Raw genomic sequence first — 12,764 nt, forward strand, 5'->3', positions numbered from 1 at the left:
TTATATATCATTTTTCTATAATAAAATATAATTTTGATAAGCAAATAAATCACCAACCTTATATTCCATTTTCTGCACATTTTGTCAATCAAACATAAAGTCTACTACTTCAAAAATACCACAAAACCTGCCTGCACGTTCTTTAGCCATTTTAATATTTTCACACATATAATAATATTCCAAAAGATTCATATCATTTGGTACAACATAATAAAGCCTATGTTTTGACTTGTAAGGACACTGCATATTATTCGTGAGGGTCACGTAGGGTAGGGAAGCTCTTATTATCCATAGTTGGATTGGATACTATATATAAGGTTTAAGCATTGTGTTGTGTGCTTGTTTCACATAGAATAGAACTACCAATTTCATCAACAAACCTAGATTAAAAAATCAAAATCATGGCTTCCTCTTCGTCTTCCATCCATTCATGGTGCATTAGCTTCTTGGTGGTTGTGGGATGGATTATGACAATCATCGACAGATCAAATGCCGGTTACGTGTCTGCACGGAACACACACGTGTTCCGGCCTAGCCAATGGGCCCTCGCACATGCCACGTTTTATGGCGACGACTCCGCCTCTGCAACCATGGGTTAGTATCTCACTATCTTATGTAGTTTTGAAGTAATAATATTAGATATATATAATTTAAAGTGACACTGAACACTCATAAGTTGGGAACTCATATTATGTGAGTATTTTGTATGACTTATGTGTTCCTAAATTTAATTGCTTTTAAAATGGTCACACAGTGATTTCTCATTTTCTCATAAATTTTTTAATTAAACCTTTATGATGTTTGGTACCTAGCTATCATTAATTTTTTAGATAAATTACAAATATACTCCCTGAGATTTGCTTAAAATATGAATTGCCCCCTGTATTTTTTATTTAACAGAATCAATTGAAAAGTGAAATTTTTAACTATTCACCTATACAATAATAAAATTATCTGAATTATTAATTGAAATAAAATTGTAACATTATTAAATACCGTTAATTAACTTGATGATTTATTAATAAAAGGATCTATTTGTTATAAAGTTAGAAACCCTAAGAGCATAATGTAATTTCTAAAACTGCAAGGGATAATTTGTAATTTAAGTAAAATTTAGGAAGTGTGTTTGTAACCTTATTTGTCAAAGACGTTACAAATTCAATGAATGGGAAAAGAAATTTTAGAATCATATTTGCATGCACCCCCAAACAGGTTTGAAGTATGCCTTACTGCAACCTCAATGGATCATTCTGAAACCAACTATTGATGTTCTTTTTTCTGGGATTGGCATGCATATAGGAGGAGCTTGTGGGTATGGAAATTTATTCAACAATGGTTATGGAACCGATACATCGGCTTTGAGCTCGACCCTGTTCAATAATGGATATGCTTGTGGGACTTGTTACCAGATCAAGTGTGCTCAATCACCATGGTGCTATAAGGGGTACCCATTCACCACCGTAACGGCTACAAACCTGTGCCCACCAAACTGGTATGAGGACTCAAACAATGGAGGGTGGTGCAACCCACCTCGGACTCACTTCGACATGTCCAAGCCTGCTTTCATGAAAATTGCACAGTGGAAAGCTGGCATTGTCCCTGTCCTTTACCGGAGGTATATTAATTTCTATCCTATCTCTCTTTGCATGAAAATTATCTCGATATCTAGTTTTTTTTTTTTTTTTTTTTTTTTTGAGTAGACAGAAATAGGAACAGCTCCAATAAACTCGTCAATCTCTATATCTTCTCCTTTGCCAAAATAGCGAGTCACTCTTCAAAACCTCGCCTTGGCCGCCCGCCGGACCTCAACCTAATCTGCTAGAATTTTCTACACATACCTTGAAATTTCTTCGAGTCCACCACCACTGCCTCTCCTCTCACTGTTGTCCTCCCATACACCACCGTCTCGATCGTCTTCATCTACAATGTTGCAGTGAAGGATCTCAAGCGTGGTTTTGTTGCATCCAACTCGAAGGATGATCCAGCCAAGGAAGCTGCAAATTTCACCTCCCAGGTTATTATTATGAATCACCCGGGTCAGATTGGTAATGGGTATGCTCCAGTTCTTGACTGCCACACCTCCCACATTGCTGTCAAGTTTGCTGAGATTGATCGTCGATCTGGCAAGGAGATTGAGAAGGAGCCCAAGTTCTTCCGTGAACATGCTCTCCTTCCTTTTACTCTTGGAGTGAGGCAGATGATTTGCTGCTGTAACAAGATGGATGCTACCACTCCTAAGTACTCAAAAGCAAGGCATGATGAAATTGTGCAGGAAGTCTCTTCCTATCTGAAGAAGGTTGGTTACAACCCTGACAAAATTCCTTTTGTCCCCATCTCTGGTTTTGAGGGTGACAACATGATTGAGAGGTCCACCAACCTCGATATGATTACACAGCCCAAGAGGCCATCAGACAAGTCTCCTTTTCTCCACATTCTTGATAACACCAACAGCAACAGTTTGACGCATTTATTAGAGAAAAGGTCCAAAGGCAGCTCCTGTCAAAGCTGATGCTCAGCAGGCTGTACCACCTATTGAAGTGCCAGCACTATCCTTGCACATGGGGGGCACCCACTCATTTCTTTATTGTTTTCTTTTACTCACCCATGTGACCCACGATGCAACCTATACTTTTTCTTTTCTTTACACTCTTGTTCCCCACTTTCTTTATTATATATATATATATATATATCTCTTTTTATTATATTATATTAAAAAAAAAAAAATCTTCATCTCTCCTCCGTTTGATTTCCAACTCCATTATTTTTATTTTTATTTATTTTCTCCAAACCACTTTCCTTATTTCCTCCATCTTTCAATTTTTGATTTCAAATATATTTTTATTATTTTTTCTTTATTTTTCTTTCACATTCTTTTTAATCTTTTTCCAATTCCCTTCATACCATATAGCTTTGCACACCAAATCATATTTTATTCATCTCAGGGATCAACCCCGATCACAATTTTACACAAAAAAAAAAAACAACAAACAAACAAACCACCACAACACACCCGCACCCACAGTGGGATTTTTCTTCTCTACTCTGCTACAGTCTCTTCTTCTTGCTTTTCTCTTGGGTGTCCCTTACCGGCGCTGCCTCCGTGTTTCCCACACCGCCGAGCACGTTCACTTCCCCCTACTCCTCCACTGCAGCATATGGCGGCCCTCCAAATCGGAACATCACGGTGGCCTTCCGCTTCAGCTCCTTGTTTTCTGCCTTTAGCACGCTTATCTCTGCTCGCGCATCCTTATACATGCGTTGAAGCAGAGCCAGCTGGGAGTTTAACTGCTGCACCTCATTTGTCCTACTCTGCAGCCGGTGCGACAAGTTTGTAACCGCCGTCATGGTTTCCACACATGACTTCAACGTATACTGATTTGCCTCCACATCCGACTGCACTGCCATTCTTTGCTCCACCGACCGCATCGGAAAGTTCAACGGAGCAAAACCAGAGGTGTTTGGTTGAGGTTCACGGGCCACCGCACCTGTTATCTCTCCTGTTGACTCGTTGAGGTCGGGAAAGAGAGTGAGCAGACCACGGGAAGATGAGGCCATGTTCTGGGTAGCTGAACGGGAAGAAGAGGCCATGTTTTTTGGGTTGCTGAGTGTTTCCGAGAAGGGTTGGATACAGAGTATTTACAGATTGTTTCAGAATGACCAGTTCAGAGGTTTCAGTCTGGTTTGGTTTCCTCCGCTTCTGCATTGGTTTATATTGACACTGACGACGCGGCCGACACGCCGCTCTGTCGCTCACGTGCCTCGCCGCGTTTCCGACTCACCTTTTGATGGCTCGACGCTTTCTGTCGGGCACGACTTTTGATGAAGTGGGCGCGCCTTTTGAGGGCGCAACTTTTGATGGCACGCCTTTTTATGGATTGGGCACGCATTTTGATGGCACGTTTTTTTATGGATTGGGCACGCCTTTTTATGGCACGCCTTTTGAAAGATTGGGCACACCTTTTTGAGGGTGCGACTTTTTAGGGGTCCGACAAGACTCTGTAAACTGTCCCGACATTGATTCCGGTTAGCTCCTTTATGGGTCCGACAAGACTCTGTAAACTGTCCCGACATTGATTCCGGTTAGCTCCTTTATGGGTCCGACAAGACTCTGTAAACTGTCTCAACATTGATTCCGGTTAGTTTCTACAAGGGTCCAGCAAGACTCTGTAAACTGTCACAACAACTGTCAGAACATTGTCTGCTACAACGGTCCGACATGACCCCATAAACTGTCTTCTACATCGGTCTGACACCGCCATCCAGTGTCCTCTACACCATTATGACACCACCATACAGTGTCCTCTACAACGTTATGACACCCCCTTACAGTGTCATCTACAACGTTATGACACCACCATCCAGTGTCTTCACCAATGGTCTGACACGACCATACAGTGTCTCCTATCCTCTTTTATTTTTATGTATTTTCTTGTTTTGTTACTCTCTCCAAACTCAAGTTGGTTAGTTCCTATCCCCCTTGAGTTTGCGGGGGCTGTTAAAATCCACCCACTACACCACTACCACCTCACATACTCCACTAAACCTAACCCACTACACCACTACCACCTCCACTTCACCTACTCCACTAAACCTAACCCACTACACCACTACCACCTCACCTACTCCACTAAACCTAACCCACTACACCACTACCACCTCCACTTCATCTACTCCACCTACCACCTACTCTTCTATATATAGGAATCATTGTAACATTCAATTAATATCAATCAATAATACAATTCTCTATTTCTCTTTATACATTAAATTTTCTACAGTCTCTATTTTAACGGATTATGTCACATGTGATTGTTAGTGAGAAAATGGTTAGTGAAAAAATTGTTAACGTAGGGATTGTTAGTGAAAATAAGTAAAAGTGTGGTTGTTTTGAAAATAGTGTGGAAGATGGTTAGTGATGTCAGATTGTTAAATTATTTTTATAAAAATAAATAAATAAATTATTTCAATTTAAAAAAAAATGAAAACAAACAGATGCACTTGGTAAAAAAAAAAAAAGGTCTAATTTGATTACTATTTTACTAATCCTACCCTCTACCTAGTCAAATTAATCCCCCCTATTGAATGAGATTACTAACCCCTTAGACTATCAGTATGGCTTCTCATTTCAGAATCAAACATGCTGTGGGTAGGGCCCGCATGCATGGTAATCCAATCAGGCCACTAAAACCGGTAAACAAACATGATCTTAGGCCTTATTTGATTAGTAAAATTAATAGTAAAACGATTAATAATTTCATGAATTAGTGTATGATTAGTTATTCAATTAAATTGACGAAATAATCATTTATTATGTATTCATTTTATTTTTTCCTTTTATATTTAAAATTATGATCCACAACCTCTCTCAATATTAAAAATTTGCTAATTTTGTCGAATGAATATCCATCATACATGTAATCCAGTTAACAAAATTTGAAATCAAATATAAGATTGTGAGTTTATGGACTAACAATCTCAATCTTATGCTATAATCTTACTAATCAAACATATCCTTAAGGAATTTGGTGAGGCACTAAGATTCTGTAAACCCTTGTAAAAAAATTTTTAAAAATATTCTCTCATCTTTGATTTCGTCAAAATCACGTAGCAAGTGAGAGAATAATTAAACTTTTACAAACTAAAAAAAATAAATATTTAAAATAAATAATGGAGAAAGAATAGTGAATATTATTGAAGGGCTTATTTGAAAAAATGGTTCTCTAAAATAAATGAGACATTTTTCTAACTAAAATTTTAAGAGAAAAAATAGAGAATATTGTTGAAATCTCCATATTTTCGGTAAAATGGATCATTTTAGACAACACCAACATTCTCGATGTTTCTATTTTTTTCCAGCTAAAGCATAGAGTCATTTGTTAAAAGTCAACAAATTAGTGAAAGTGTTTGTTATTTGCAGAACACCAAAATACTCTATATCTCTATTTTTTTTATAGCTAAAATAGCACATCTAATAATTCCAATCATGTTATTAATTTTTTTTATAAAGTTTTTGGTTCTTGAGTAATTATGTTAATTATTAAAAAAAAATGCTTATTTTGAGAGATTGATCTCATATTGATCCAATACATATTTTTGTTGGGTGTAGAGTGCCATGTGTCAGGAAAGGCGGACTCAGATTCTCATTCCAAGGAAACGGGTACTGGTTGTTGGTGTACGTGATGAACGTTGGCGGAGGCGGTGACATCTCCGGCATGTGGGTGAAGGGCAGCAGAACTGGGTGGATTAGCATGAGCCATAACTGGGGAGCTTCATATCAAGCATTTGCTACTTTGAATGGCCAATCTCTCTCTTTTAAAGTCACTTCTTACACTACCAAAGAAACCCTTATAGCTTATAATGTCTCTCCTTCAAACTGGAACTTTGGATCGACCTACCAAGCCAATGTCAACTTCCATTGATGCATCACTTGATCGTCGTCGATCTTTTGGCATTTTTTAAGCCTTAAATGCTATAACATAAACCAATTACTTGCTTTTGTTATGCAAATATAATGGGCTTTACGTGTATTTATTAATGTAAGTTTATTATTTTATGTTCAGTGATTAAAAAACCGTGTAGGAAATCATTTGTGTATGATAACTATTTATATATTTGTTACCTTTGTTATATTTCTTTGGAGAATATATGTATATATTTTCCAATGAATTCAGATGTTCTTCGGCTTGGGTTAATTTAAGTGCTCAGTGGAGCTAATAGATGGGTGATATTGAATAGATAAGTAAATAAATAGATGAGAGTTGTATAAATAATGGGACATTTGAACAAATAGTTGAACATTTGAACATATAATTGTATAGATAGGTGAGGCTTGTATAAATACGCGATATTTGAATAGATAAGCAACATTTCGAACAATTAAACGAATGGGAAACTTTGAACAGATAGGTGTCCTTTTAGACAAATAATATGTAATTTTAGCTTAAAAATATTTAAGCTTAGGGGCAATAGGCCTAGGGGTGTAATTTTGGCTCGTGACCCGTGGGCGGTCCGAAGCCCGCTTGCGGCCCGAGGTGGGCCCGGCCTGTTAAGGCCCTAGCCAAAGCCCAGCCCGAGGTCTTGGGCCAGGGCCTGGGTCATCGTTTTGAAGCTAAGCCCGGCCCGCAGCCCGACCCATTGGCCTACTCAAGCCTGCCCAAAAGCCCGCCCCGAAGCCCGCCCCGCCCGATGCTTAGTGTTATTTTTAATGAAAAATAATAAAATTTTGGTAGAAAAAATAAAAAAATAAAAAAATAAATTGTTTAGGCCAGCCCAAAGCCCAAATATCCCTGGGCTTGAGTTAGGGTCTGGGCCTAATTTTCTGACCCGTGGCCCGCCCTGGTCCGATTTTTTTGACGAGAGCCCGCATGGCCTGACCCAGGCCGGACTGGACCGGGCCAAAATTGCACCCCTAAATAGGCCCACGAATTTTAAAAATGGACATCTGGTTTAATTGGGTGACTTTAGCAGGCAAACGTCAAATGAAAAAGAATTGGGTTCGATTCACATTAAAATGGATCAAATGATGCAAGAGTTGAATAAGCAAATTTATAAAAGTTAGTAGACCCCATGTCCATTTAAATCTGTCTATATAAAACCGATTTGCTATTTCAATAATTTTAAACTTGCTAAATTTAAGGTGCAATCCGCATAAATTCGCGGAAATACATGTCATTACACTGTATCTTGATTATCAAAACTTGTAATTTAATTCGGGTAAGAAAAACAAATATACCCTTCAATCTCTAGGAAAAACCTTAGTTAATTAATTATAAACGTTAGTTAATTAATTATAACTTACAAGTACTATACTTTTTTACTGGCACCTGGAATGTATACTATTTTCATCATTAATTAGAATTCAACTAAGGTAATCATAGGGAGAAAAAGAGACACAGAGGATATATGCATTGAAAAAAAAAAAAAAATTAATAATTACCTAAACTTTATTAATGACTAGTGTAAAGTAATGTACAATGCATAAGTCGCTTCACACAGGGGACCAAACAACAAAATAATATGATATAAGAAGCAAAGCTCCTGTCGAAGCCCTAAATATTTTTGTATATTTTGGTACCCTAATTACACTGTAAAACCTTACCGTTTCTTGTATTTTTGTTTTTTTTGTTTAAACTTTTAAATTTTTAATAAATAAAAAAATTACTTTTAAAATTTTGAAAATTATTTTAGCACTATAACGAAAAAAAGCGAAAGTTTTTGAACAGCCATTATTTTATTTTTGATAGCGCGCGCAAACACACACACACAAAAAAAAAAAAAAAAAAAAAACTCAAAAGGATTTTACTTAGGGGCTAGCTTGATCATGCTATTTGGGCCCATGAAACCCACCACGGGTCTCGTTTTAATAATTCAAACTATTTTCATTTTTTAGACTATTACGTGTATAGATCATTCATGAAAAAAATCAGATCAATCTGATAACCATTTTACATTTGTTTCTCAAAAAAGGAATGATCTAGTTTTTAAATAATATTTGTTGTGTATTTTTTTTTTTTTTTGTGTGCAAATATGTCATAGACTAATGCGGTTACTATTATCGTATCAAACTTATTTTTGTATGGATGATTTACACATAGCCTAAACAATGAATGGTTTAAATCATCAGACAGAACATGTGATGGACCACACAGGCCTAAACAACGCGGTGTAATCCATAGAGTGCATTGGAGATAAGGTAACCCTTTTTACTTTTTAAATGGATTTTCAATGCCATGTGTAAATATAAGATTCATCGTGTATATAAATTTACTAGCGAAATTCATTCCTTAAAAATATTATTTTACTTTTTCATTTCATTTATTTATTGTCATTGTTGACTTTAACAATCCAAGGCTTGCCAGTTGCTTCCTCTCATCTACCCTGGATATGGATGATCCCAACACAGGTGAGAATATGGGGGACCCTTCAAAGAGCAAACAATTTTGAAGGGAATGCCACTGCTAGAAATAGCAAACAAACAACAACATGAGACCCACAAAAAAGTAGTTGCATGCTATCAAACACAGTTGGGAGTGGGAGGCATGTTATCAAACACAATTAGAACATTGAGTATTGCCCCCCCAAAGCGACACTATGCCCTTCATTCCATTCCCCAAGCACGCCTTCCTTTTTCCTTTCCTTTTTACCATGTACTGCTATCATCACCTCCACACTCTCCCAAATCATTCCTTCCCACTCACTTTATCAGCCTTAAAAGGCTTAAACCACGTCCTTAACCTTTTCATATATATGTTTGTGTATATATGTGTTCATTTTCATTTGGAGTGAAGTACATTTTGCCACATTATAAATTTGCCCATTGAAATTCATTATTTCTCTTAAAATTAATTGGTGATTAAAAAAAATTCACATATAAGTTCTATGGCATGTGACATCATGTCTATAAGACTATTTTTAGAGTAATCGTAGAGTGATATTGTGGATCCAGTATAAACAATACACCATATGGTACCAAATTTTCTTTCTTTTTTATTGATTGACTAAACTTTTTTTTTTTAATGTGTGTGAAAATAAGTCTTCATTGCTCGTACTTGTCCAAGTATGTCATATTTCGAATGAAAGACTACTCTCCTAAGATATGTTCAATCACTTGCAAATTATATATATCAATGAAAGAGTCATATTTAGAATGTCCACGCTTACCTAAGTCAAAGCAGTATTCACATAAAATTTGATCTTCTTTCAATACTTAATCTCTTCTATGTAGAAAAAAGAATGATGGACGAGTATAACTAAAAAAGTCAAAAGTAATATAAAAAGTCAATTCATTATTTCTACTTTCTTTTCACATCTTTTTATAAAAAATAAAAAATTATTAAAAAAATTAATTCCCAAACCAAACATGGTATAGATTGCCTATTTTGCTACATGCAAAACAAAACCACAGATGCATGTAGCCAAACTCATCCCCACCTCACCTAAACCAACTGACAGTCATATGAACTAAACCTCCCAACTCACCTAACTCCATTTAATATTCTCTCCAAAGCTCCATATATTATAACAAAACATTAACTGTACTTTCTCTTTTCCCTCTTCACTTTTGCATTTGTGAAAGCTTTCACACAATCATATATATATATATATATATATATTGGCCACACAGTCCAAACTTTCCTCTTTGCAACTCCAACCTAGTTTCAACCCACAGTCAAGAAAAAAGCTGGTTTTAATTAGTGCTTTTCATAGAACCCAAGCTCTTCTTTTCATGTACATGTCCCAAAAACAGAACAAAAGCAACAATACCATACTGGCAAGCGCTAAGATTCTTGTAGCAAACCAACCTTTCAGTCTGTCAAATGGGCTCTCTTATTTTCTCTCTTACACTCACAATCCTGTCATTGGTTTCGTTTTCATCGATTACAATCGAAGCTCAAGGAATCAAATCAGCTCGCCTCCTCGATCTTCTCATCAGAGATTACACGTTCCAATCATATAACAACAAGTACTATTTCAAGACAGGAATGTTACACACTGTAAAGTTACCCGCGAATCTTTCTGGCATTGGAGTCCATACAGGGAAATTTCGATGTGGCAGTCTTCGAAGGTACGGTGCTCAGCTCAATGAATTTCATTTGGGTATTGGTGTGATTGTTCACCCGTGTGTTGAGAGAGTCATGATAGTTAGGCAAAACCTCGGATTTAACTGGTCTTCTATATACTACGATAACTATGAATTATCAGGATATCGCCTTGTATCGCCTGTTTTAGGCCTATTGGCTTACAATGCCGGTGATGATATGAATTTTAGTAACCCTTTTGAGGTTGGAATTTTAGCAGATGATCAAAATCCCATTACTATAGATTTCAGCAACACTACAATGCTGATCAATAACACGATGGGGCTAATACCGGTGTGTGCTAGATTCGAGCATGATGGGAAGGTTACTCTGGCGAATCAAGTGTCGCCAAGTGTCTGCGCTGCAACGGGGCATGGGCATTTTGGGCTGGTGATTGAGTCTCCATTGATGCCGGATAGGAAGAAAGTGAGTGGGTGGAAATTGGCGATTGGGAGCTCGGTTGGAGCTGCATTGGGAGCTTTTCTTTTGAGTTTGCTTTTAATTGCTCTTTTTGTTAAGGTTAAGAAGAAAGCAAGAATGGAGGAAATGGAGAGGAGGGCTTACGAAGAGGAAGCTCTGGAAGTGACAATGGTTGGACATGTTCGGGCTTTTACAGCACCTGGTACTCGAACACAACCTGTAATTGAACATCAGTACAGACCTTCCTCTTGAATTTCTTGATTTTTTTTTTGGCTGTAGCATTCTTTTTGTAAGATTTTAGATGAACACAATGTTTTGGTTCATTAATTAATTAGTACAATTCAATTGTTGACAATCTGTTTTTAGAGATCTGTCCATTTCATTGGATTTTTTTCTTCTTCTTCCAAATGCAGGAAAGATAGAGATCAAAGTATTTCTTTTTTTTTTTTTGATGTTTGAAGGAATTTTATTTTATATACAAACTAATTGTAAGAGGCAAATTAGGGTCCAGGCTATTCGAATTTTATTTATTTATTTTCCCAATGATCCAAACACAACATAATGCTAGAAATTGAAATAATCATCTATTCATACAAATTAAGTGAATAACCATTTTAGTAACAGGTGTCAGGACAGAGGAATGAACATTCAAACATGAATTTAAGGGACACCTTAAATTCATACTCTGATTTTCTATCAATTATAAATCGAATAATGTAGATGTGAGCACAAAATTTTAAATAACAGTATTAACTATTAGGAGACTTATCAATTCCAGTCGCAACTTAAAACAATATCACTGAGTATGAAGTGATAATTATTGAGAATTGAGTGTTGTAGTGAATTTTTTAATATCATCTTGTAAAAAATATTTAGCAGCCAAATTTATCGTATCAATTGTAAATCAGTGAATATCGGCGATGAATTAGCCTGTAAAGTAATTATGAACAAATACGGATCGGGAACTAATCCATATCAGCTCAAAGGATGGTAACTGGAGAGACATAATAAGCCTGCAGCCCCCACAACCATTCTGTTTGACCGAGAGGAAAAGAAAGGAAAAAGAGAAAGAAAATAAAAATTAGGAGAGGGATAAGATGATTACGATGTGTTTCCTTTAAGAATACTCATGTGACACTTTAATGGAAGCATGCCCTGTTTCCAACTCAAGTAGGTAAAAGTGACCAAAGAGCTCTTGCAGTCAATGTGATATAAGGAAGCAATGGGCTTTGTGAAGAAGCATATGAACTTTTGAGTGGACTGTATTAACCCTATTTGTTCTCTACTCAATTGACTTCTTGTATCATTGATGTTAGTTAAGTGACCAAGGATTTAGATGGAGGTTCAAGGGGCTAATACATTATTTATCTTCTACCTTTTGACTATTGTTGTTTGACTATGTAATCCGTGTCTAAATCAAACCGATCTTATAGCTTATATATGCATGCAGGCATACAATATTTCAGTTAATTACAAATTACTTGGTGTTACAAAAAGCTTAAAAATATGACATAACTATTAAGAAATTAAATATTATCATGTTTAATAGATCTTAATTAAAGATTATATTTTCATTGGAGATGCCCTTATGTCACTCCCTATTTTAGAGGGAACACAAATCACTTGACAGCTATTTAAAGGCACTAAAACTCTGAGCAAATTACATCTTGAAGTTTTAATAACAAAAAAAAAAAAATTAATTTAATAGTTTTTGGAAGTTTTTAGTTTAAAAATCTCTAATATTAATTTGGGTTGGGTTGGTTTGGA

The 12,764-nt window shown here is 36.3% G+C and overlaps 3 protein-coding genes across 3 annotated transcripts; all 3 read left to right on the plus strand.

Moving 5' to 3' along the window:
* The first annotated feature begins 361 nt into the window (after positions 1 to 361).
* Positions 362 to 6,666, plus strand: LOC114274949 (expansin-A7-like). Its single transcript, XM_028216930.2, has 3 exons — positions 362 to 594; positions 1,300 to 1,615; positions 6,107 to 6,666. The coding sequence occupies exons 1-3, from the start codon at positions 402 to 404 to the stop codon at positions 6,417 to 6,419; spliced, it is 822 nt and encodes a 273-aa protein (XP_028072731.2). The 5' UTR covers positions 362 to 401; the 3' UTR covers positions 6,420 to 6,666.
* On the plus strand, positions 1,847 to 2,657 carry LOC145806254 (uncharacterized; the record flags this gene model as incomplete). The annotated part of the gene is made up of 1 exon (XM_082902707.1): positions 1,847 to 2,657. A coding segment is annotated over one exon (663 nt), but the record flags the coding sequence as incomplete, so codon positions are not given.
* A 3,180-nt stretch (positions 6,667 to 9,846) lies between the features above and the next one.
* On the plus strand, positions 9,847 to 11,352 carry LOC114274950 (uncharacterized). The gene has a single exon (XM_028216931.2). It carries the CDS (start codon positions 10,317 to 10,319, stop codon positions 11,247 to 11,249), a length of 933 nt encoding a protein of 310 aa, XP_028072732.2. The 5' UTR covers positions 9,847 to 10,316; the 3' UTR covers positions 11,250 to 11,352.
* Positions 11,353 to 12,764: the final 1,412 nt, after the last annotated feature.

Source organism: Camellia sinensis, chromosome 13, assembly GCF_055761805.1.
Source record: "Camellia sinensis isolate YWXY chromosome 13, ASM5576180v1, whole genome shotgun sequence".
In the NCBI taxonomy this organism is placed as follows: domain Eukaryota; kingdom Viridiplantae; phylum Streptophyta; class Magnoliopsida; order Ericales; family Theaceae; genus Camellia; species Camellia sinensis.

Excerpts from the sequence above, each read along its gene's own strand:
- LOC114274949 (XM_028216930.2), top strand. The coding sequence starts at position 402 with ATGGCTTCCTCTTCGTCTTCCATCCATTCATGGTGCATTAGCTTCTTG. Across the intron at positions 595-1,299 it reads CTCCGCCTCTGCAACCATGG|GAGGAGCTTGTGGGTATGGA; the intron begins GTTAGTATCTCA and ends GCATGCATATAG. Across the intron at positions 1,616-6,106 it reads GTCCCTGTCCTTTACCGGAG|AGTGCCATGTGTCAGGAAAG; the intron begins GTATATTAATTT and ends TGTTGGGTGTAG.
- LOC114274950 (XM_028216931.2), top strand. The coding sequence starts at position 10,317 with ATGGGCTCTCTTATTTTCTCTCTTACACTCACAATCCTGTCATTGGTT.